The 27,158-nt window shown below is 46.8% G+C and overlaps 1 protein-coding gene across 1 annotated transcript; it reads left to right on the top strand.

Moving 5' to 3' along the window:
* Nucleotides 1–4,788: 4,788 nt before the first annotated feature.
* LOC129694354 (tubulin alpha-1 chain-like) lies at nt 4,789–27,071 on the top strand (the record flags this gene model as incomplete). The annotated part of the gene is made up of 8 exons (XM_055631057.1): nt 4,789–4,938; nt 8,686–8,919; nt 10,404–10,426; nt 10,524–10,642; nt 16,166–16,362; nt 18,324–18,453; nt 19,852–20,326; nt 26,999–27,071. Coding segments are annotated over exons 1-8 (1,401 nt in total), but the record flags the coding sequence as incomplete, so codon positions are not given.
* Between the last annotated feature and the right edge of the window lie 87 nt (nt 27,072–27,158).

Below are 27,158 nucleotides of genomic sequence, written 5' to 3'. Positions count from 1 at the left end.
GAGGCCTACAAAAATGCTGGAGAAACTCAGCGGGTGCAGCAGCATCTATGGAGCTAAAGAAATAGGCAATGTTTCGGGCCGAAACCCTTCTTCAGACTGATGGGCATTGGCGGGGAGAAGAAAGGAAAAAGGAGGAGGAGAAGCACGAGGGCAGAGGAAGGGAGGAGACAGCCCGAGGACTGAGGAAAGGGATGACACAGCAAGGGTGAACAAAATTGGGAGAATTCAATGTTCATGCCCGCAGGATGCAGACTCCCCAAAGCGGAATATGAGGTGCTGATCCTCCAATTTCCGGTGTTGCTCGCTCTGGCTATGGAGGAGACCCAGGACAGAGAGGTTGGATGGGGAATGGGAGGGGGAGTTGAAGTGCTGAGCCACCGGGAGTTCAGGTAGGTTATTGCGAACCGAGCGGAGGTGTTCGGCGAAACGATCGCCCAACCTCCGCTTAGTCTCCCCGATGTAGATCAGTTGACATCTAGCGCAGCGGATGCAATGGATGAGGTTGGAGGAGATACAGGTGAACGTTTGTCGCACCTGGAACGACTGCTTGGGTCCTTGAATGGAGTCGAGGGGGGAGGTGAAGGGACAGGTGTTGCATCTCTTGCGGTTGCAACGGAAAGTGCCCGGGGAGGGGGTGGTATGGGAGGGAAGGGAAGAATCGACAAGGGAGGTACGGAGGGAGCGGTCTTTGCGGAAGGCAGACATGGGGGGAAATGGGAAGATGTGGCGAGTGGTGGGGTCACGTTGGAAGTGGCGAAACTGACGGAGGATTACTTGTTGTATGTGCCGGCTGGTGGGGTGAAAGGTGAGGACTAGGGGGACTCTGCCCTTGTTGCGAGTGGGGGGATGGGGAGAGAGAGAGCAGTGTTGCGGGGTATGGAAGAGACCCTGGTGTGAGCCTCACCTACGTTTCGGGTCGAGTCCGTTATTCAGACGAGAGGGGTGGGTGGGGTGGGAATGGAGATCTGGAGGCGAGGACCAATTCGAGCTGGCTGTAAGTGTAGTTTACATTAGTTTATTGTCCCGTGTACCGAGATGCAGTGAAAAGCTTTTGGTTGCGTGCTATCCAGTCGCCGGAAAGAAGGATCGACCCAGGGTCACCAATGAGGAAGATACTAGTTCAGCGCTGCTCTCTAGTTGTATAGGATGATTCAGTTGCCTGATAACCGCTGGGAAGAACCTGTCCCTGAATCTGTGGGAGTGCGTTTTCACACTTCTACATCATTTGCTTGATGGGAAAGGGGAGAAGGGAACAGGGCAAATGACAAATGGTGCCTAGGTAGACCCATTGTCGGCGAGGGTAGGTGTGAGCTGAAGACTGGTGTATGAGAAGCAGGTGCAGTGACGGGGATTAGAATGAAGCCGGAGGGAGGACTGGGTCCATCCTGATCCCGGGCTGTGAACGGAGGTACGGGTGGCGGGTTCCACTGCCCAACAGGAGCAAGTCAGTCACACCCGAGGCCTCGTTAGCGCCGGCCCTGTCCCTTCCTCACAGAGTCATATAGTCACACTGCACGGAAACAGACCTTTCGGCCCAACTTGCCCATGCGGACCAAGACGCCGGATTACCACGTCCCACCAGCCCGTGTTTGGTCCATGTCCCTGTATCCTTTCCTATAATGCTGTTATAGTTCCGAGCTCATCTCCCTTCTCTAGTAGTTTGTTTCATACACCCACCGCCTTCGATGTGTCCCTTTCGCTCGTGACCTCGAGTCCTGGCAACATCCTTGTAAATCTTTCCTGCTCTCTTTCCAGCTATCTGTTCTGCCATCGAGAGTTTAACTGAGGAGGCAATTTGTCTCATCTGCCTGGATTTCTTCACCGATCCGGTTATACTGGAGTGTGGGCACAACTTCTGCCGCTCCTGTATCACACAGAGTTGGGACAAGGATGGGAGAAACCTCTGCCCGGATTGTAGAGAGGAGTTTACAGACCACAGCCTCAGGGTGAACCGGGCCTTGGCGAGACTGTCTGAGAAAGCTCGAACACTGAGCCTGAATCGGACAGAGAAGGAAAGTGAACTTCAGTGCGAGGAACATCAGGAAGAACTGAAGCTGTTTTGTGAAATGGGCAAGAAGCTGATCTGCCTGGTTTGTCGAGATGCGCGGGAACACAGTGATCACCGTTAAAGAAGCTGTTCGGAGATCCGCTGGGGGCGACATGTTGGAGTAGTAGCACTTTTCCACGCTCCCGACCTGTTCACCTCCAACTTTTATTATAGCTCAGCCTAAGTTTTATAATTACCCATAAATATTTAAACACCATTGACAGCACCTCTCCACGCTGTAAAGATGCCAGGCAGAGGAAAGAAAGAGGAGGAAAAGACGGAAGACCCGACGACCAGCACCGGCATGGCCACGCTAGCAGCCATGTTAACAGAGCACAAGGTATCGCTACTGACAGAATTCAACGCAGCATTCACCAAACTGGAAACGAAGCTGGACAACAATTTTAGATCACCAACACCGTCTTTCGTCATTAGAGTCTTTTGCTGATACCACCAGCCAAGACATACGAGCTATAGCGACAATGCTAACTACGGTGACCGAAGAGAACGGCAAGCTAAAGTCTAAGCTTATGGACCCGGAAGGCAGGAGTCGCCGAAATAACATACGGATAGTCGGTCTCCCCGAGTACATCGAAGGCCCCCAAACAACAGCTTTTTCTCTCAACTCCTGCTCGAGACACTTGGCGAACGCACACTGGAATCAGCCCCGGAGCTAGACCGAGCCCACCGCACGCTAACAGCCAAGCCAAGCCCTGGTGAGAAACCCAGAGCAGTTGTGATCTGCTTCCATAGATACCAGACCCGTGAGTTGGTGGTGCGTGAGGCTCGGAGGCAGAGGGGTAAGCTGAAGTACAAGGATATCCCGATCCACATTTTCGAAGACTACTGTCCCGAGATAGTTGAACAACGCTCCGCGTACCGAGACGATATGAAGGAGCTGTACAACCTGAGTCTCAAACCCTCCCTTCATTATCCAGCCAAGCTGTTCATCATGGCCGGGGAAGGAAAGAGGCGACGACTAACATCTCCCGAGGACGCTCAGAATTTCATCTCATCTTACCGTCGACGCAGACCGGGACCCACAGACGACTGACTTCGCTCTGTACGTCTATATCCGAGTGGCACAGGGGTCCGGTTAATCTACGGTTATACTATGGACTAACTTTAGCTTGACTGCTCTTAGCAACTAGCCATTGCTAGCGCTCGGCCTTGCTGATTATACTAGACCCCTGTCTTGAAATGTATGAGGCTGGTAAGAATTCACCATGATTCATGACTTCTTGTTTTTAGCAGCTGGCTGCTAACGCTGCCAGCATTCGGCTAGTTTGTTTACACTAGTCTTCCTAGCGGACTGGCTGGGGCTGATAAGAGCTCATTACAGCCAAGGCTGTGTTATACTAATCTGCTCCTACAGCGTTTTTGTTTAACAATACTTAATTGATGTTCTTTTGCCATGCGCTTTAATCCAAGAGCCCAGTTTGCAACTCGCTAACTTCTCTGACGCTAACTCTTTCTTTATACCTTGTTGATTTTAAGATATACTATGTAATACCAAAGGAAGCTATTCTTGCTCCACTTATACGTTGGCTTGCTTATTCAGTATCACCATTTTGTTAATTTGCTTTGTTTTATTATTATTATCATCATTACAACCATTAACCAAATATGAACCCTGTTCAAAATGACATACAAAAAACGTTTTTTCACAAGGTACAAGGATGAAGTGGATGGGTGACAAACAGGGGTTAATGTTTATTTATTATTTTATTTATTATTAATTTATGTTTTTGGTTACTTCATACATATTACTTGTATGTGTATATCAGTTGTATGTATATATATGTCTGTATGCATCTCTAAAAATTGTCTGGGGTATTATTATTATTAATTAATTAATTATTAAATATGGAAGAAGGGTTTAGGGAGAAGGGGTGAGATTAAATAAGTTATTCTTCTTCTCACTCCTTTTCGAGCTTGTAAAGAAAAAGTATTGGACATTTAAATTTTGCTTTATGCTTTTCATTGCTTTGCAAATATTGCCTGGAATGTCCAATTATTTGACTATTTCGAATTGTTGTTGTTATTTATTCCTATTTATGTCTTTACTTGTTCGGAACAAATAAACAAACAAACAAATAAATAAATAAATAAATATATATATAGACAAATAAATAAATAAATAAATAGATAGATAGATAAATAAATAAACAAATAAATAAGTAGATAAATAAATAAATAGATGAATAAATAAAGATTACCATTAGTGTTAGCAATGACATTGGCAGTGCAACTATTATGGCAATTATTTCAACTTTGTATTTATTTATTTATTTTAATTTTACTTTATTTCTATTTTCTATTTTTCAAATTATTATTATCATTGTTATTATTATTATTACTACACTCATTTCATTTTATGTTACTTTACTGACATTGAGCGATTTTGTTGCTTTGGGAGGTGGAAATATTGGGAGTTAAGATCGGATATCTCCATGCGGATGCGAGGACAACGCATCTTGGAGCAATGGGCACTCAAGGTTCAGTTGGGACATAGGGGATCTCAGGTCCGGGGACTCAGGTTTGAAAGATGGTTAAGTGATATGTGTCCCACTTGTTTGTTGTGTGTATACGTGTGTATGTATCTTTTTTTTTCTTTGTTTTTTTCTTATCACTCCTTCTCCCCCCCACATCCCCACTCTCGGCAGCTGGTTTTGATGTGCTCTTCCGTTTCGACTTGCAGTACTACAGCGCTCTGCCCATTCGCTTGGATATAGCTAAGTATGGCCAACACAAACGACACTCTTAGATTTGTCTTATGGAACGTGAGGGGGGTGGGAAGTCCGACCAAGACTGACAGGATCTTTGCCCACTTGCAACAGCTCAAAGGTGATATATTTTTTATTCAAGAGACCCACCTTCGTAACAGAGAGGTAACACGGCTTAAGAGAGGCTGGATTAGCCACTTATTTCACTCAAAATTTAATTATAGGGCTAGGGGTACTGCTATCCTGATTCGTAAGAACGTTATGTTCGAACCACAAGAAACTGTGGAGGACCCTGCTGGCCGCTTTGTCATGGTTTCTGGCAAACTGCAAGACACACCTGTCATATTGGCCAGTATTTACGGTCCCAACTGGGATGACAGCTCATTTGTAACCACATTTTTTACATCTCTCCCAAATATTGAAAATTACCACGTCATTGTGGGTGAAGATTTTAATCTGGTCCAAGACCTTATACTGCACAGATCTTCGAACAAAGCCTCCACTTTAACTAAATCAGGTAAGACTCTGCATGCTTTTGCCAAACAACATGGGCTCACAGACCTATGGAGACATACATTTCCCACGACTAAATTATTTTCAGTTGTTTCCCACATGCACCGTCCCTATACCCGTATAGACTTCTTCCTCTTAGATGACAGACTGTTCTCCAAAATCAAATCCAGCGAGTACCATAGTATCGTAATATCAGATCACGCTGCGACTTCCCTCGATCTTCACTTTCGTAAACGAACTAACCCCTTTAAACAGTGGAGGTTCAACTCCTCATTACTAGCAGAGGCTCACTACAAGCAATTCCTGCACTCCCAAATCACCTTATATGTTTAGCTGAATGACTCGCTGGACATAGAAAGAGGTATACTCTGGGAAGCTTCAAAAGCCTACATTAGGGGCCAACTTATCTCTTTTGTCTCCAACCTGAAAAGAACCAAGACGTCCCAAACGGCAGACCTGTTACGAAAAATAAAGGACATTGATGATAAATACGCATCTGACCCAAACCCTAACCTTTATAGAGAACCCCTTAGGTTACAAACAGACTTTGACCTCATGTCTACTAATAAAGCCAAGCTACGACTGCTTAAATCTAGGCAACACTTTTTTGAATCTGGGGATAAAGCTGGGAAGCTTTTGGCCCATCAGGCCAGAACCGAGGCGACTTCATGGCTAATTCCAGCCATTAGATCCAGCTTAGGAGAGATTCATACCGATCCTCTTAGAATTAATGAAGCATTTGCTAAATTCTACGCTGAACTATACGTTTCCGATTGTCCTCCCACTGCAGGTGACATGCTCAGTAGTATGACGTTTCCCCGAATTGACGATGAAGCCACGAGAGACTTGGGTGGACCCATAACTGTTGCTCAGGTCCATGCAGCCATCACATCGCTGCAAAGCGGAAGATCACCCGGCCCTGACGGCTTCACTACAGAATATTACAAAGCTTTCTCTGCTCTCCTCGCACCAGTCCTGAGAGATATGCACAATGAGGCGTTTTTACATCGTCGCCTACCGCCCACCTTGTCGTGGGCTACTATCTCCCTAATTCTTAAAAAGGAGAAAGATCCCTTGCCTTGTAGTAGCTATAGACCAATTTCACTCTTGAATGTGGACCTCAAAATCCTCTCTAAAGCCCCGCTGGATCAAGGAGGTGCTTTACAACTTAAAGCTTGAAAACCTTAGGTTCTCTCTCAAAGGCTCTACCTAGACATTCCTAGATACATGGAACCCTTTCTTGGAACTTGTTAACTCTTTCAACTTGTCCCCAGACTCGGAAGAGGACTGAGTGCTCTCCACCATTGTTCTGCTCTACTGCAGCTGGTCTCCCCTTAATCCCACCCCCCTCTCCCCACACTTATTTATTTAATTACTTACTTATTTACTGTTATTAGTGACCCCCTTTTTTTTCTTTTTTCTTTTTTTTTCGTGCTTTTTGTTTTGTTTATCTAACCACATTTGTGTGGATGTGTACGTATGTGAGTGTTGTTTGTCCCCGTTTGGTTCCGACCTGATTCGGGTGGGTTGTAGGTGGGTAAGGGTAAGGGCTTTGAGGGCCGCTTACATGCTGTTGCACAATTATACCTTGACTGTCACTGTCTGTTATCATTGTATGTATTCAAATTGCTGTGAAATTCAAATAAAAAGACTTAAATCAAAGAAGCTGTTCAAATATACAAGGTAAATGCAAACTGATTTTAATCACATCATTTTAATTCCTTCTTATTGTTCAACAATTTAATTATCTGATTTTCAATCACAATCCCAGGATTAGGTGAAATCTTCCTTCGAATCTCTCACAATAAAGAAATCAGAGATCCAGCAAATGGAGCAGCAACAGAAACAGATAATTTCTGGAGTTCTGGTGAGGCTTTCCAGCTTTGATTTCCTGATCTTGTGTAGATTTGATCCCTGTGATGCGTGTAATAATAGGGCAGCGCAGTGACACAAGTAGTGCTGCTGTCTCCTAGTTCTGGTGAGCGAGTTTGATCCTGACCTCGGGTGCTGCCCGTGTGGTTCACGTCTTCTCCCTGCGACCGCGTCGGATTCCTTCCACGACCCCGATATACGCTGGTTCAATGGTCCTGGAAGCAAAGAAAATAAGTGCAGGAGTAGGCTATTCGGCCCTTCGAGCCAGCAGCGCAATTCAATATAATCATGGCTGATCATCCAAAATCAGTACCCCGTTCCTGCTTTTTCCCCCATTTGCCTTGATTCTGTTAGCCTTAAGAGCTAAATCTCAGTCTCTCTTGAAAACACCCAGTGAATTGGCCTCCACTGCCTTCTGTGGCATAATTCCACAGATTCACAACTCTCTGGGTGAACATTTTTTTCCTCATCTCAGTCCTAAATGGCCTACCCTTTTTCTTAAATTGTGACCCCTGGTTTGGGATTCCCCCAACATCGGCAACATTTTTCCTGTATCTAGCTTGTCTAATCCCTTAAGAATTTTGTATGTTTTTCTAAGATTGCCTCTCATCCTTCTAAATTCCAATGAATCCCAGTCGACCCATTCTTTCATCACATGTCAGTCCCACCATCCTGGTAATTAACCTGATGAACCTACGCTGCACTCCCTCAATAGCAAGAATATCCTTCCCAAATTAAGAGAACGATACTGCACACAATACTTCACTGCATGCTTACTTTCTGTGACTGATGTACAAGGACACCCAGGTCTCATTGCACCTTCCCCTTTCCTAATCTAACACCAATTGAATGAAAAAGGGTCTCAACCCGAAACATCACCCATTCCTTCTCCCCCGGGGGGAGGGGCAAAGAACAATGGAGATTTGGTGTGGGGGGGCAAAATGGGGAGAGGCGTGCTTTGCAACTTTGTCAACGCCGCAGGTGGCTGCTATTTGTATACATTGTGTATACAAGCAAAGAATCTCACTGTGCCTAGTCACATGTGACAATAAAGTATTCCTTTTCCTATTCCAGCTGAGTTACTCCAGCTTTTTGTGTCTATCTTCGGTTTAAACAGCATCTGAAGTTGCTTCTTATACCATTCAGATAATAAGCTGCCTTCTTATTCTTGCCTCCAAAGTGGATAACCTCACATTTATCCACATTGTACTGCATCTGCCCACTCACACAACCTATGCAAGTCAGCCTGCAGCCTCATAGCATTCTCCTCGCAGCTCACACTGTCGCTCAGCTTTGTGTCATCCGCAAACTTGGAGATGTTACATTTAATTTCCTCATCAAAATATATATTGTAAATTACTGGATTGATGAGTTATAAGATTACCCTCACAACATTTCAGAAGCATTTAGAGAAGCTATTGAAATACCAAAGCAAATAAAAAATGCACCGGGCAAATGTCACAGTCAAAGTCGTGAGGAAACACAATCAGTGACATTATATGTTGATCTTCACCTTTCCTTTCACAGAAACAGTCACACAACCTTCAGTCCAATATCATATCCCAGTTTGCTGAACAGCACCAGATTGTCACTGAGAAAGAGCAACGCGTACTGGCAGATATCCGAGAGGAAGAGACGAAGATTCTAAATACAATGGAGGAAAATCTTGGAGAGATTCAAGAGAATTTAAATTCCATTCAGGAGGAACTTTTAAAGTTGCAACAACAGATGGATCAAAAAGACAGTATGGTGTTTCTGAAGGTGAGGGGTTACACAACAGTTTGGTGAAGTGAAAGTGCACAGTCACAAAATTGTGGGTGACATTTCAGAAATAAATGCTGCGTTTATCAGTAATTCAGAACTAGGTAAATGTTTAATCTGTTTCAGCTGTTGTTGTTCCCAAACTAATTGGCCTGCCGTGTAATCTATGGGATCTCAAGACTGCCTGGCCGGAATGTAGAGAGGTGTTTGTGTTCTGTAATGTTTAGAACAATGACAGGTGATCCTATATCTGATCCTAAGGACCACGGAATGGGCAGGGGGCAATGAATATCTGGGATTCTCCAATCAAGAGACTGATTTAAATACGTCTAACATGTAAACCTCTCAGAGGAGGATACATTTTTGAAAATTTGGGGATTCTAATTGGGGCAAAGAGGAGGAGTTCAGTCCTGGGCTAGATCAGCCATGACCACATTGTGGGGATTAACATTGAAATCTAGAACATGGCGCACACATCAGATTGATCATCTATATCCGGTTCCCATCAGCAGTGGGTGGTCACCTTGGGGGAATTTGCTCTGTTTGTAGTGTCCATCTTGTTTCCCAATTGAATGACATCCTATTCTACATAGAAACATAGGAACATAGAAAATAGGTGCCGGAGGAGGCCATTCGGCCCTTCGAGCCAGCACCGCCATTCATTGTGATCATGGCTGATCGTCCCTAGAGCTCTATCTAACTCTCTCTTAAATCCATCCAGTGATTTGGCCACTGCCCTCTGTGGCAGGGAATTCCACAAATTCACAACTTTGGGTGAAAACGTTTTTTCTCACCTCAGTCTTAAATGACCTCCCCTTTATTCTAAGAATGTGGCCCCTGGTTCTGGACTCGCCCAACATAGGGAACATCATAGACAGGTCATCCGGCCCATCCTATCCAGTCAAGATTTCTGCTCCACTCATCATCCCTCCCATCTACTCTCCACATCTGGTGACAATACCCAAATTCCAGGAGCCCTAATGTGTTTATCCCGCTTGCACTTAAATATATCTCTGCTGTTAAATGTATCTCTGCTATCCCTCCAATGCAAGTGAGGTCCATGTTCTCATGACTGTATTCCTTTCGGTATTTATTGAAGACCACGTTACATTTCAGCTTAGATTATTGGTCCCCCCTTCGATTTGAGATATTATTTCATCCCCACCCATTTAAATCCACCGATAATATAAAATTCTGTCTCATCATTCCTGACATCTTCTCCAGATGAAATCCCACGACCTGCCCAGTCTTTTCATTAAGTTCCATCCTCTCATTTATGGCGTCATTCTCATGAACATTCCTTGTGCTTTCCTCCATCGTTCTACATCTCTGTGGCAATATCCGCAATCTGTCTGCATGACAGTGGAGATAAGAGTTGGGAAATGGGAATTATCAGAGGGTTACAGAAATTTGATGAAATTCCCGCTGTCGGGATGAGATAGGTCCATCTCAATCAATTGAGATTTGTGTTTTATTTCTTTCAGGAGGAAGTTGGTCGTAAGCGAAGGTAGGACATTGCCTTGATGGAAACATTGTAAGTTTTTGTGGGACAACTCAAAACATTTCTAATGCTCAGTTTATAACCAGCTGTTCAATATTTCCAGGGTTCGTGATGAAGCCAAACCACTGTCGGTGGTAGATGAAGCCTTGCCGATTGAAAAGTTTCATTGCTCTGTTTCGTTCAACACGACATTCAAAGAAATATCTGAGGACTTCAAGCGAGGTAGAGCTTACACCTTTTCCATTATTCTTGTTTCTGACATCTTTAAGCCGTACACCTGACACGTAACAACTTATAATTTCCCAGCCTCACACAGCCCGGTTTGAACTTCCCCACAACATCCATAAACACAACTGCCCAGTTCCACTGAAATGATTTCCACGTGCCTTGACTCCATCCTATCTCCCCTGGTCCAATCCGTACCGACCTATGTCCAAGATATCTCACATGCCTTTGTCCCTTTAATGACTTCCGCTGAGCCCCCACCCCCTCATCTTTACTTCAGTCACTCTACACCATCCCCCACCAGGAAGGCCTTACAGTCTACCAATGTCAGAGTGAGGTTAAATGCAAATTGGAGGAACAGCATCTCATATTTCCCTTGGGCAGTTTACAGCCCTGTGGTATGAAATGTTGATTCATCTAACTTCAGGTAGCACCGGCATTCTCTCTCTCTATCCCTCCCCCACCCAAGTCACACTAGTTTCTCATTTTCACCTAACAAACAGCTAACAATGGCCTGTTTCATCTTATCGTTATTTTTTGCATATCTTCCATTCATTGTTCTTTATCTCTTTACATCATCGCCTATATCTCTTAATTCCCTTATCCCTAACCAGTCTGAAGAAGGGTCTTGAACCAAAACGTCATGCAGAGATGCTGCCTGTCCCGCTGAGTTACTCCAGCTCTTTGAGTCTATTTTCGGTTTAAACCAGCATCTGCAGTTCATTCCAATACATCTTTAAGTAATACCTAGATGCAAAGATTAATTGTAATTTGGATTTAAGGGAAATTGGAGATTTGATCTCCGAATAAACTCATCAGCTGGGAAGCATCATTGAGTCAGAGGTTTAGACTCCTGCCTTGTGTAATATACTGCGACTATTCACCTTATCTGGGCACCTTATATAGATCTTACACACATCTATAAAAGCATTCTGATGGGCTCTAAAGAAAAATATCACTGCCCGTCCAACGTCTCCTTATAACCCAGCCCTTGGCTTCAGACCTGATGAAATTATCGTAAATCCTTTTGCACCCTCTCTAACTTGCTAACAACCTTATTGTGTTAAACGCTGTATTTAATATCCTGACATAAAAGCATGAGTGACAAACACATTCTTCACCACACTGCCTGTCACTGTTGCATCTTCCATGGCACTGTGTACCTGCAGCCCGAGATCTCTCAGTTCTATAACGTTCCCCGTTTACTGTGTATGTCCTGCCCTGGTTTGTTTCAGCAAAGTTCATCACCTCACCTTCACATGAATAAATCCCACCTGCCGTTCCTGAGCCCATTGGCCCAGTTCACAGGGATCCCATTTACTCTCAGATAACCTTCTTCACTCTCCACAATGGCACCAATTTTAGTTCCAATTGCAAACTGACTAACCGTGCAACCTCCATACACACCCAACCGTGTATATAAATAAGGAACAACAGTGGAATCTGTCTCCAGTCTGAAAAACAACCCTCTACCAATATCCCCTGTCTGTGACCTTCAGGTAAATGTTGTATTCCATCGGCTAGATCACCCAGGATTCCATGAGATCCAACCTTCCAGAGCGGCCTCTCATGCGGTGTGTAGAAGTTGCGTCTCTCAGAGGGCAGTGAATATCAGGAAAGTTGTGCCCAAGATGGTGGTGAAAAGCTGATTTATTGGATATCTGCAACTAGACGACAAATGAATATTTGATAGATCGAAAAATTAAGATTATTGGGGAAATCACTCAGAAGAGGAATTGGTGCCAGTTTAGATCCGCCATGATCACATTGAATGGAGGGGCAAGCCTGAGGAGCGGATTCTAATCCTGCTCCTGTTTTCTTGTGTTCCTATGCTCCTGTGTACCAATAAATTGACAGACTTGACACAGAGGAAATGCAGCAAAGATTAACAATACTTGTTCCTGAGACAATGAGTTTGCTGTGTGGGGTGAAATTGAGTAGACTGGGCCTGTGTACTCGAGAGTTCAGGTATATTGGAGGAGATCTCAGTGAAACACAAAGTTCTTACAGGGCTCAGTGGGCCGGATGCAGGGAGGATGTTTCCTCTGTCTGAGGGGTGTGGAGAATTGGCACCCTCTCAGAATGTGGGCTGCAACATGTAGGACATAGATAAGGAGACATTACTGCACGCAGAGACTGGGGAACCTTTGGAATTCCCTGCACCGGTGGCTGTGGAGACTCAGTCATTCAGTGCTCTTGGAGCCGAGAGCCAATAGACAATAGGTGCAGGAGGAGGCCATTTGACCCTTCGAGCCAGCACCGCCATTCAATGTGATCATGGCTGATCATCCCCAATCAGTACCCCGTTCCTGCCTTCTCCCCATATCCCCTGACACTGCTATTTTTAAGAGCCCTATCTAGCTCTCTCTTGAAAATATCCAGAGAACCAGATTCCATCACCCTCTGAGGCAGAGAATTCCACAGACTCACAACTCTCTGTGAGAAAAAGTGTTTCCTCATCTCCGTTCTAAATGGCCAACCCCTTATTCTTAAACTGTGGCCCCAGGTTCTGGACTCCTTCAACATCGGGAACATGTTTCCTGCCTCTAGCGTGTCCAAACTCTTAACAATCATATGTTTCAATGGGATACCCTCTCATCCTTCTAAACTCCAGAGTGTACAAGCCCAGCCGCTCCATTCTCTCAGCATATGACAGTCCCACCATCCCAGGAATTAACCTTGTAAACCTACGCTGCACTCCCTCAATAGCAAGAATGTCCTTCCTCAAATTAGGGGACCAAAACTGCACACAATACTCCAGGTGTGGTCTCACTAGGGCTCTGCAGAACTGCAGAAGGACCTCTTTGCTCCTATATTCGATTCCTCTTGTTATAAAGGCCAACATGCCATTCGCTTTCTTCACTGCCTGCTGTACCTGCATGCTTACTTTCATAGACTGATGTACAAGGACCCCCAGATCCCGTTGTACTTCCCCTTTTCCCAACTTGACACCATTTACATAATAATCAGCATTCTTGTTTTTTATACCAAAATGGATGACCTGAAACTTATCCACATTAAACTGCATCTGCCATGCATCTGCCCACTCCCTCAACCTGTCCAAGTCACCCTGCATTCTTATAGCATCCTCCTCACAGTTCACACTGCCACCCAGCTTTGTGTCATCTGCAAATTTTCTAATGTTACTTTGAATCCCTTCGACTAAATCATTTATGTATATTATAAATAGCTGCAGTCCCAGCACCGAGCATTGCGGGTACCCCACTAGTCACTTCAGTCTGAAGAAGGGTTTCGGCCCAAAACATTGCCTATTTCCTTCTCAGTCTGAAGAAGGGTTTCGGCCCGAAACGTTGCCTATTTCCTTCGCTCCATAGATGCCGCTGCACCCGCTGAGTTTCTCCAGCATTTTTGTGTACCCCCACTAGTCACTGCCTGCCATTCTGAAAGGGACCCGTTAATCCCTACTCTCTGTCTCCTGTCTGCCAACTAATTTTCTATCCATGTCGGCACTCTACCCCCAATACCATGTGCCTTAATTTTGCCCACTAATCTCCTATGTGGGACCATATCAAATGCTTTCTGAAAGTCCAGGTACACTACATCCACTGGCTCTCCCTTGTCCATTTTCCTAGTTACATCCTCAAATTCCAGAAGATTAGTCAAGCATGATGATTTCCCCTTCATAAATCCATTTTGACTCGGACCGATCCTGTTATTGCTATCCACGTATGCCGTTACTTCATCTTTTATAATTGACTCCAGCATCTTCCCCACCACCGATGTCAGGTTAACTGGTCTATAATTCCGTGTTTTCTCTCCCCCGCCTTTCTTAAAAAGTGGGATAACATTATCCACCCTCCAATCCACAGGAACAGATCCTGAATCTATAAACCAATGCGTCCACAATTTCTAAAGCCACTTCCTTAACTACCCTGGGACCATCAGGCCCTGGGAATTTATCAGCCTTCAGTCCCATCTGTCTACCCAATACCACATCCTGCCTAATAGACAACAGGTCCCTCATCATGGAAAAGCAGCCAACATAATTAATACTTGTTCTACCCCGGTCATTCCTTCTACTCACTGTTCTCGTCGGGCAGAAGGTACAGAATCTTGAAAGCGCCTACTGCCAGTCTCAGGAACAGCCTCTTCCCCTCTGTTATCAGGCTTCTGAATGGTCCTTCCATAAACTAGACATTGTGGGCACTCTGTTCCTGTGCTGTATTGATGACGTCTTGTTTTCTGTGTTGAGCGGCAGTGCAAGGTTGATTTTCTGACCAGAGTGGAGCTTACTTTGCTTTAGAGATACAGCATGGAAGTAGGCCCTTCGGCCCACCGAGTCCACATTGACCATCGATCACCAATTAACACTTGGTCTCTGTTAACCCACCTTCCCGTTCACTCCTGTGAGAAAAGGGTTAATAGGGATGGTTGATTTATACTAGAACTCTGAAAAATATAACTTAGAAAGAAATAAGGTGTCAGCAGAAGCCAGACTGCTGGTAGAATAATGTAACAATATACAGAACAGAGAGAAATTCTAGATAAAAAGTAGCAAACAGATAGAAACTTCAGCAGAAGCCTTGGGAGTCTTTGACGTCAGGAGATGGTCCGAGGCGTTCTCGTGGGAATATAAACCTTAGTGTTCTGATTGGCAGAAGCTCGATGGGGAGACATGAGAATGTGATAATAATGAAAAGAAATGTATAAAGATAGAAAGCATCTCCATCTTCGTTGTGCCTCTAGGGGACATCAGAGGAGAGGCACCTATTCTGCAGAATATGAAATTAATAAAAACACTTCTTTGTCTGAATTTGTCTCAAGAGCACTTGTGATTTTTGAATCTCACAACTTGGGGGCTGATTTCCGAGATCCAATACTCTGGACAGCTGACGGGAGTAGACGGACGAAGGGAAGGTGCACCCTGCTGAGTTCAGCGGTCTCAGACTCCTTGCTTGCCATCAGCTGTTTAAGCAGTAGTGTCCGGACCACACAGAGACTCGGCAAAGAAGTGGGAGTAGTTGGAAATCGCGAAAAATCAATCGAGCAATTCCAGTGCATGGAACCCAGGTAGGAAAATGACTATTAAGTACTTCCTGGGCGATTGAGAATGATGAACACGGTATGATGAACACGTATTACGAATATAAGACCTTGTACGGGCAAGGCAGGTATGATGAACACGGTAGTGAGAATATGATGAACACGGTATTAAGAATATGATTATGATAAATAAGGTAATTAAACACAGTATTAAGAAAAAGGGAGGGGAAAGGCTGTAAGCCAAATCCCCGCATTCTGCCTAATAGTCCGTTGGGACAAATGCAGAGCCGCTGGGGGCCAAAATACCCAGGGAAGAGAGAAGACAGGGGCCGGGGTGGACAAAGATCACCCGGCCACCTGCCCAATGCAGAGCCGGAGGGGGCCAAAATACCCAAGGGAAAGAGAAGACGGGCCGGGGTGGACGAAGATCACCCGGCCAACAGGACGGGGAGTCAAAGGGCTGAAGGGGAAGATAAGAAGTTCAGTAGAAATTAGACCCCTGAGGGAGGTACCTAGGAGAGGACCCTGAGGTTAATTCCCTGTTCCCTTCTCCCTCCCCTGCAGATGAGGTGCTGACCAGCACCTACCGGCAGCTCTTCCACCCCGAGCAGCTCATCACCGGCAAGGAGGACGCGGCCAATAACTACGCCCGGGGCCACTGCTCGATCGGGAGGGAGATCGTGGACCTGATGCTGGATCGCATCCGGAAGGTGGTAGGTGGACTTGCAATGGAACTTCCCAGAATTCTTATATTACCACCGCACTTCCGCGAGTGTGTTCCTGTCCCAAGCCATCAAGTTCAAGTTCAAGTGCAAGTGAGTTTATTGTCATGTGTCCCTGATAGGACAATTAAATTCTTGCTTTGCTTCAGCACACAGAACATAGTAGGCATTTACTACAAAACAGATCAGTGTGTCAATATACCATAATATAAATAAATATATACACATGAATAAATAAGCGTCATCTGAGAACTGGGTTTCTTGTGCACTTAAAGCCTTGCCCAGTCTGCTGTGACATTTCCAAACCTCGGGAAAAGGGTTCTCAATATGTACCCTACGTATATATATATATATATATATATATATATATATATATATTGTATTGGCATACATATCTCTCAGGTCTACGACATGAGATTTTGATACAAATTTGCCAACCTCTCCGCATAAATCCTCTATTCCTGTTTCCATACATTATGCCCCTGTCCCACTTAGGAAACCTAAACGTAAACCTCTGCAGACTTTGCGCCCCACCCAATGTTTCCGTGCGGTTCCCGGAGGTTCCCGGAGGTTTTTGTCAGTCTCCCTACCTGCTTCCACTACCTGCAACCTCCGGCAACCACCTGCAACCTCCGGGAACCGCACGGAAACCTTGGGTGGGGCGCAAAGTCTCCACAGGTTTCCATTCAGGTTTCCTAAGTGGGACAGGGGCAATATCACTCCATGACTCCACGATTGACATTATTTGCATAAATATCTATCAGGTCAACGACAAAAAACCAATCCAGGTTTTTTTTCTCTCGCTAAAATCCTCAAATCCGGGCATAATTCTCGTTAAATACATCTGCGCCCTAGTCTAAGTCTGCACGTCCGTTCTGAAATGGAGCAAACGCAACAGCACAGAATACCCTCAATATTGCCTTTCCAGAGCGCTATAACTTTATTGACATCAAGCCAAATGTAACACAGAAACATAGAAAATAGGTGCAGGAGTAGGCCATTCGGCCCTTCGAGCCTGCACCGCCATTCAATATGATCATGGCTGATCATCCAACTCAGTATCCTGTACCTGCTTTCTCTCCATGATCCCTTTAGCCACAAGGGCCACATCTAAATCCCTCTTAAATATAGCCAATGAACTGGCCTCAACTACATTCTGTGGCAGAGAATTCCACAGATTCACCACTCTCTGTGTAAAAAATGTTTTTCTCATCTCAGTCCTAAAAGATTTCCCCTTTATCCTTAAACTGCGACCCCTTGTTCTGGACTTCCCCAACATCGGGAACAATCTTCCTGCATCTAGCCTGTCCAAACCCTTAAGAATTTTGTAAGTTTCTATAAGATTCCCCCTCAAACTCCTAAATTCTAGCGAGTACAAGCCGAGTCTATCCAGTCTTTCTTCATATGAAAGTACTGCCATCCCAGGAATCAGTCTGGTGAACCTTCTCTGTACTCCCTCTATGGCAAGAATGTCTTTCCTCAGATTTGGAGACCAAAACTGTACGCAATACTCCAGGTGTGGTCTGACCAAGACCCTGTACAACTGCAATAGAACCTCCCTGCTCCTATACTCAAATCCTTTTGCCATGAATGCGAGCATACCATTCGCTTTCTTCATTGCCTGCTGCACCTGCATGCCTACTTTCAATGACTTTCAAATCGCATGCATACCTTGCTGTAACACGTCGGAAGCCGAATAACGTTCTGAATTTCAAAAGTTATTTAGATAGACATGTGGATGGGAAGGGTTCACATGTATAGCGACCCAATACAGATAAATGCACCGAGCCCATATTGCCAACTAGATTAGCATTTATGGATAGGGATAGACAATGATTCGACAATGTCGCTCCATCACTCCAGTCCTATCTTCGTGCGCGGAAACACAGGGGTAACTTGGTGGCGTGCCATCCGGTATTCCATTCACGATTTCTGCTTTAGTTTCACCCTAGGCCGACCAGTGCACCGGGCTCCAGTGGTTCCTCGTCTTCCACAGTTTCGGGGGCGGCACCGGCTCGGGCTTCACCTCCCTCCTCATGGAGAGACTCTCCATCGACTACGGCAAGAAATCCATAGAAACATAGAAACATAGAAATTAGGTGCAGGCGTAGGCCATTCGAGTCTGCACCGCCATTCAATATGATCATGGCTGATCATCCAACTCAGTATCCCGTACCTGCCTTCTCTCCATACCCTCTGATCCCCTTAGCCACAAGGGCCACATCTAACTCCCTCTTAAATATAGCCAATGAATTGGTCTCGACTACCCTCTGCGGCAGAGAGTTCCAGAGATTCACCACTCTCTGTGTGAAAAAAGTTCTTCTCATCTCGGTTTTAAAGGATTTCCCCCTTATCCTTAAGCTGTGACCCCTTGTCCTGGACCTCCCCAACATCGAGAGCAATCTTCCTGCATCTAGCCTATCCAACCCCTTAAGAATTTTGTAAGTTTCTCTAAGATCCCCTCTCAATCTCCTAAATTCTAGAGAGTATAAACCAAGTCTATCCAGTCTTTCTTGATAAGACAGTCCTGACATCCCAGGAATCAGTCTGGTAAACCTTCTCTGCACTCCCTCTATGGCAATAATGCCCTTCCTCAGATTTGGAGACCAAAACTGTACGCAATACTCCAGGTGTGGTCTCACCAAGACCCTGTACAACTTGAATTGAATAACCTTTAATAATCCTTTACAGGAAATTACAGTGCCACAACAGCTTCAAGACAGACATAACACCACACATTTCCACAGATAGCTTCAATACTTAATAAGTTAAAATACAATGAATGAATACTAAAAAAATATTTTTGTGCATTATAAAACCTTATAGCAGCTGGTATACAAGACGTCCTATATCTCTCCGTTTTGCACATTGGTGCAATCAGTCTCTGACTGAATGGTAGACACTGCACAGTAGGGGTTGGCAGATGTTCAATGACCTTAGCCTCCTTAAAAAATACAGTCGACTTTGTCCCTTCCTGTACACCGCCTCCATATGACTCTTCCAGTCCAGCTCACTGTCAAGCTGCACACCAAGGTACCTGTTGTTGGCGACCACCTCCACCTCAGTGCCCCTGATGGTGATTGGTGTTGGTTGAGTCCTTCTCCTCCCCCTCCTGAAATCCACAACTATCTCCTTCGTTTTTGTGGTGTTGAGATGGAGGTTATTGTGTGCACTCCACTCCACAAAGTTGTTAATTGTGTCTCTATACTCCTCCTCATACTGCAGTAGAACCTCCCTGCTCGTATACTCAAATCCTTTTGCTATGAAAGCTAACATACCATTCGCTTTCGTCACTGCCTGCTGCACCTGCATGCCTACTTTAAATGACTGGTATACCATGACACCCAGGTCTCGCTGCATCTCCCCTTTTCCTAGTCGGCCACCATTTAGATAAGTCTGCTTTCCTGTTTTTGCCACCAAAATGGATAACCTCACATTTATCCACATTATACTGCATTTATCCACATTATACTGCAGGAGTTTCCGTCTACCCGGCGCCGCAGATCTCCACCGCCGTGGTCGAGCCCTACAACGCGGTGCTGGTCACCCACTGCACCCTGGAGCACTCCGATTGCTCATTCATGATGGACAACGAGGCCATTTACGATGTGTGCCGGTGGAACCTGGACATCGGACGCCCCACCTACACCAACCTCAACCGCCTGATCGCGCAGATCGTGTCGTCCATCACCGCCTCGCTGCTCTGCGACGGCGCCCCCAATGTGGACCTGACTGAGTTCCAAACCAACCTGGTTCCCTACCCACGTATCCACTTCCCGCTCGCCACCTACGCGCCCCTCATCTCGGCCGAGAAGGCTTACCACGAGCAACTGTCGGTCCCTGAAATCACCAACGCCTGCTTCGAGCCGGCCAACCAGATGGTGAAATGCGACCCCCGCCAGGGCAAGTACATGGCGTGCTGCATGTTGTACCGCGGTGCCCGACCGGATTCAAGGTGAGTGGAGGGTTTGTGACAAAACCGTGTGTACCCGGTGGAGGAGAGGCTTTGGCTATGCTTGCCCGATACCTCAGGTGAACGGCACAGCTAGAAATGTTAAATAGATGTCCTACTATTCGCCGAAAATAATTGAATAAGGATCTCCCCCTCACTCACCACTGTGTCCTCCCCACTCAACGCAATGTAGTCAGCACATGGGAATGTTCTAAACCGGTCCTACCATTTGCAGGAGACATACTGTCCTGATCCCGGAGCAAGTGTTGGAGGAGATGTGACCCTTCAGTTAGATGTGGCCCTTGTGGTTAAAGGGATCAGGGGGTATGGAGAGAAAGCAGGTACGGGATACTGAGTTGGATGATCAGCCATGATCATATTGAATGGCGGTGCAGGCTCGAATGGCCGAATGGCCTACTCCTGCACCTATTTTCTATGTTTCTATGTTTCTAATGTAGTCAGCACATGGAAATGTTCTAACCCGGTCCTAAGATTTGCAGGAGACATCCTGTCCTGATCCCGGAGCAAGGGATAGAGGAGAGTGGGTGGATTTGCAGACGATGGGGCGAAGTACCTCTTTCTACCGGGTAACCGGCCAGTAAAAATACTCATGGGAACATTGAGCTTCTGATTGTGGAGGGATAAAGAATTTGGAATAATCTCTCAATTGCAACGCTCTCATTTCCAGCGCCCTCACCCGGGGAACAGAGGCTCTGCAATATACACAGAACGGGGTTTATAGAGCAGAGCAAGATGCGCCACTCTGCGAAAAAGCGTAATATGACATGGATGATTGTTGACTCCATTTTACTGGGCTGCAATTTACAATAATATTCATAACATTTACAATAATATTAACAGGGCTGCCAACACTCACGCTTTGAGCGTGAGACTCACGCCCTCATGCAAACTCTCACGCCCTCACGCTCATCGGACATTTCTCACGCTCAGTGGTGAGAAATTTTGTGATCAACTCAAATTTCAAAACTCGGATAAACTGCATGGTCCGCGGGTGTTGGAGAGCCGGGGCTGAGGGAAGGATGGGAGCAGAACCAGCGGCGGGAGCAGATGCCGGGAGCCGGCACTGGTGAGTTTGCGGCGCTGTCGAGTGTTTGCGCGGCTAGCGAGTCGCTCGCTGCAGCTCTGGCCATGGAGCGCTCCGGACAGTGCGAGTGTCCCGGGCCGTCGGGGCCGTCTGAAGCTCCGCTGCCGCGAGAGTCTCTATGCCGAAGGGACATGCTCTCAAAGGGATGAGGTGAGAGAGAGAGAGGGGAAGGAGACAGGGAGAAAGTGGGGGGGGGGGGGGGGGGGGGGGGGGGAGGAGGAGAGGAGAGGGAGAGACAGAGGGGCCGTGAATTGAGAGAGGGAAGAGGGAGAGGGAGGAGAGAGAGGTGGGAGAGGGGGGAAGAGAGGAGAGGGAAGAGAGAGAGAGTGGTGAGAGGGAGAAAGAAAGGGGAAGAGAGAGGGGTGGAGCGGGAGGAGAGGGTAGGAGAGAGAGCGATGGAGAGGGGAGAGAGGAAAAAAGAAGATACAGAGATGGGGGGTAAAGAGAAAGAGGAGATAGAGACAGAGGAGAAAGATAGAGGGAGAGAGAGAGCCAGGGGGAGAGTGAGGTGGGAGGGAGAAAATGGGGGAGAGAGGGAAAAGAGAGATGAGAGAGGGGGAAGAGAGAGAGGTGAGAGAGAGGTGAGAGAGAGCTGAGAGGAGAGACAGAGAAAGAGGGGAGAGTGTGTAGAGAGGGAGAGATAGAGAGGGAGGGAGAAAGAGATAGAGAGGGGGAAGAGAGGGAGGGAAAGAGAAGAGGGAGAGAGAGAAGAAAGAGAGGGGGGAGAGAGAGAGGGGCAGAGATGGGTGAGAGAGGGAGAGACAGAGAGAGGTGGGAGAGGGCGGGAGAGGGGAAGAGAGAGAGAGAGGAGAGAGAGGAGAGAGGGAGAGAGAGGGGGAAGAGAGAGAGAGGGAGAGAGAGGAGAGAGGGGAAGAGGAGAGAGAGAGAGAGGGGGGAGACAGATAAGAGAGAGGGAAGGGGAGAGAGTGAGAGAGGTGAGACAGGGAAGAGAGGAGAGAGAGAGGGAGAGGGGGAGAGAGGGGGGGTTGAGAGGAGAGAGAGCGGAAGAGAGGGGGACAGAGAGAGGGGAAAGAGGGATGAGAGTGAGGTGGGATGGAAAGAGAGAGAGGGAAAGAGGGATTGAGAGGCAGGGCTGCCAACTCCCATGCATTGAGCGTGAGAATCACGCATTTCACCAATTTCTCACGCTGATCACAAATTTCTCTCGCTCTGTTGTGAGAAATTCTGTGATCAACGAAAATTTCAAAACTCATATCAACTGCATGGGCCGCGGGTGTTGGAAGCGGAAGCAGCGGCGAGGACAGATGCGGACGGGGAGCAGGGCTGACGAGTGTTTGCCGGGTTTGGCCAGTCGCTCACTGCAGCTCCGGCCATGGAGCAGCCTCAGTGCAAGAGTTCCGGGCCGTCGGAGGCGTCGAAGCGTTGCGCTGCTGCCGCGAGAGTCTCTGTGCCGAATTTGCCCAGGTGACCGGCATGGATCAGGCTGTGGCTCAGTGCATCCTGGAGGACAACCAGTGGCTGCTGGAAGTAAGTACCAAGCACTGGGTAGATAACGGTGGAAGATAGTGGACTTCAAATGGGGGTGGTTGGTGAAAGCATCCTGCTTGCCTGCTAGATTTTCACTTACTGTAACTGCAGGAAAAATGTTCCCGATGTTGGGGGCGTTCAGAACCATGGTTCACAGTTTAAGAATAAAGAGGGGGGGGGGTGCAGTTAGGACTGAGATGGGAACAAACTTTCTTCACGCAGAGAGTTGTGAATCTGTGGAATTATCTGCCACAGAAGGCAGTGCAGGCCAATTCACTGGATGTTTTCATGAGAGAGTTACATTTAGTTCTTGGGGCTAACGACATCATGGGAAAAGGGGAAAAAACAGGAAAGAGGTACTGATTTTAGATGAATAGCCATGATCATATTGAATGGCAGTGCTGGCTCGAAGGGCCGATGGCTTATTCCTGCACCTATTTTCTATGTTTCTATGCTTGAGTATATGGCAATTGAACTCGATCACTTGATTTTGAAGCCTTCATGCCATGGTGGAGGTATAATGTAGTCAGAGAGTGATACAGTTTGAAAACAAGCCCTTTGGCACAACTTGCCCACACCCGCCAACATGTCCCAGCTACGCCACCTGCTTTTGGTCCATACCTCCAAACCTGTCCTATCCATGTATCAGTCTAACTTTTTCTTAAATGTTGGGATGGTCGCTGCCTCAACTACCTCCTCTTGCAGGTTGTTCCATACACCCATCACCCTTTGTGTGGATAAAGTTACCCCTTAAAAAGTTACCTCTTAAAAAACATTGAAATCATACTTCTACCATATAACCATATAACCATATAACAATCACAGCACGGAAACAGGCCATCTCGGCCCTACAAGTCCATGCCGAACAACTTTTTTTCCCTTAGTCCCACCTGCCTGCACTCATACCATAACCCTCCATTCCCTTCTCATCCATATGCCTATCCAATTTATTTTTAAATGATAATAACGAGCCTGCCGCCACCACTTCCACTGGAAGCTCATTCCACACCGCCACCACTCTCTGCGTAAAGAAGTTCCCCCTCATGTTACCCCTAAACTTCTGTCCCTTAATTCTGAAGTAATGTCCTCTTGTTTGAATCTTCCCTATTCTCAAAGGGAAAGCTTGTCCACATCAACTCTGTCTATCCCTCTCATCATTTTAAAGACCTCTATCAAGTCCCCCCTTAACCTTCTGCGCTCCAGAGAATAAAGACCTAACCTATTCAACCTATCTCTGTAACTTAGTTGTTGAAACCCAGGCAACATTCTAGTAAATCTCCTCTGTACTCTCTCCATTTTGTTGACATCCTTCCTATAATTGGGCGACCAAAATTGAACACCATACTCCAGATTTGGTCTCACCAATGCCTTGTACAATTTTAACATTACATCCCAGCTTCTATATTCAATGCTCTGATTTATAAAGGCTAGCATATCAAAAGCTTTCTTTACCACCCTATCTATAGGAGATTCCACCTTCAAGGAACTATGCACGGTTATTCCCAGATCCCTCTGTTCAACTGTATTCTTCAATTCCCTACCATTTACCATGTATGTCCTATTTTGATTTGTCCTGCCAAGGCGTAGCACCTCACATTTATCAGCATTAAACTCCATCTGCCATCTTTCAGCCCATTTTTCCAAATGGCCTAAATCACTCTGTAGACTTTGGAAATCCTTTTCATTATCCACAACATCCCCTATCTTGGTATCATCTGCATACTTACTAATCCAATTTACCACCCCTTCATCCAGATCATCGATGTACATGACAAACAACAAAGGACCCAACACAGATCCCTGAGGCACCCCACTAGTCACCTGCCTGCAACCCGACAAACAGCCATCCACCATTACCCTCTGGCTTCTCCCATTCAGCCACTGTTGAATCCATCTTGTTATTCCTGCATTTATACCCAACAGTTTAACCTTCTTAACCAACCTTCCGTGAGGAACCTTGTCAAAGGCCTTAGAAAAGTCCATATAGACAACATCCACTGCTTTACCCTTGTCAATTTCCCTAGAATTCAAGAAGATTAGTCAAACATGACCTTCCAGGCACAAATCCATGTTGACTGTTCCTAATCAGACCCTGTTTATCCAGATGCTTATATATATTATCTCTAAGTATCTTTTCCATTAACTTGCCCACCACTGAAGTCAAACTAACAGGTCTATAATTGCTAGGTTTACTCTTAGAACCCTTTTTAAACAATGGAACAACATGCGCAGTACGCCAATCCTCGGGGACTATTCCCGTTTCTAATGACATTTGAAACATTTCTGTCATAGCCCCGGCTATTTCTACACTAACTTCCCTCAATGTCCTAGGGAATATCCTGTCAGGACCTGGAGACTTATCCACTTTTATATTTTTCAAAAGTGTCAGTACTTCTTTTACTTTGAAACTCATAGTATCCATAGCTACTCTACTCGTTTCCCTTACCTCACATAATTTAATGTCCTTCTCCTTGGTGAATACCGAAGAAAAGAAATTGTTCAATATCTCCCCCATCTCTTTTGGCTCTGCAGATAGCTGCCCACTCTGTCTCTCCAATGGACCAATTTTATCCCTCGTTATCCTTTTGCTATTAATATAGCTGTAGAAACTCTTTGGATTTACTTTCACCGGACCTGCCAAAGCAACCTCATATCTTCTTTTAGCTTTTATAATTTCTTTCTTAAGATTCTTTTTACATTCCTTATACCCCTCAAGCACCTCATTTACTCCATGCTGCCTATATTTATTGTAGATCTCCTTCTTTTTCCGTGCACTATAGTGCACTAAAACATGATTTTACTTCGGAGTCACGTGAGTGATTCCGTGAAGAACCCGTTCAGCCCGCATGTGCGGCATTACGTCCAGCAGAGCAACAGCGGCACAGTGGGAGTTGGGCTCTCCCGCTATGGAGGTGAAAGAACGGACCATCAGGTAAGCTGACGTCGGTTTCCTTCACAGGGAGCGTTCTGCTTTCCGGCAGAGAAGAAAGGCTCTGCAACAAACCTGTCCCCCGCTCGACTCCACGGAGGAGCGTCCATCTGGGGGGGGGGGCGGGGGGGGGGGGGGGGGGCAGCAACAGAACAGACCTGTCCCCGCTCGACTCCACGGAGGAGCGGTGCCATCTGCGGGGGCAGCAACAAGGCGGTAGGACCGTTTATCCAGCGCTCCACCATCCCGACACCGCGCCGAGCCCAGCCCCGTTAGCGCCTCAGCAGCGGGCTGGAAGTAACGCCACGGAGGGCGTCCGGCCGGTGGCTCCGACTTATCGGACGGGGACGTCTCTCCACCCAGGCGGGGGAGAGACAGCCGCATGAGCCACAGGGAGCGGTTCTTGGAGCAGGAGCTCCAGCGAGGTGCACCCCAGGAGGGGCGCTCTTGCAAAGAGGATCAGGCTCTCCCTCCACAGTGCCTTGTGCACTATCTATTGCTTCCTCCTTTCCAGAAGATAGCTTTGGTGACCAGGACTGGGCTGGTCAAGAACAGGGGCAATGGCTGAAGATCTCGGGAGTATGCAAGGGGTTCAGGAACAGGAAGAGCTGCTAGGTGTGGTGTGTGGTGGACAGTTACGTGGAAACCCCACGTGCAGGAGGCGTTAAAAGCCTGGGCCATCACATCGTTTTTTCCTCGTTCCATGGAAACAGGTCATAAGACCCCAGCCACTGAGCCAGACCCACTGCTCTTTGGCAAAAAAACCTCACAAAGCATATGAAGGACATGCAAGAGGTTTTACAAAACTTTTGGACACCGGCCACCTTCCCCGCGGGTATTTTCCTTGTTCCGCCCCCCGGGGCCCCGCGCCCCTGGTGGCTCTCCACGGTTCCCGGGGCACTGCCCTACTTGCCATTCGCTTGACTGTTCCCCCACCCGGTGGGCCGCTGCTCGCCGAGCCCGGGGCGTGCACGCACCCCACGCGCGGGGCCCGCCACCACCCGGACATTCCGCCGAGCATCCGGGGGGGGTTCTTACGGCTTCTTTGTCAAACCAGGTTGTCCGAAACTCGCACCGATGGGGCTGCCGTTTTTTTTTAGCGTCTGGATAGACACTGGCCGTACTGTTGTGGCCGGCTCCGTGGTACCGCTAGGAGGTGCGCGACGGATCGACCGGGGACTGGAATGGCCGTCCGTTTCCGGATCGTGGCTCAGGTGGCTAGCATGGTCAGAGTGGCCGGGTGGCGGAGGTTTTGCCAAGGGTTGATACTACCGGGGAGGTAGAGACCGGGTGCAACGCACAATACAAGACCC

The sequence above is a fragment of the Leucoraja erinacea genome, unplaced genomic scaffold (assembly GCF_028641065.1).
Source record: "Leucoraja erinacea ecotype New England unplaced genomic scaffold, Leri_hhj_1 Leri_634S, whole genome shotgun sequence".
NCBI classification, from domain to species: Eukaryota; Metazoa; Chordata; class Chondrichthyes; order Rajiformes; family Rajidae; genus Leucoraja; species Leucoraja erinaceus.
The sequence above is the reverse complement of the archived record's forward strand: the minus strand, read 5'-3'. Positions and strand labels throughout refer to the sequence as shown.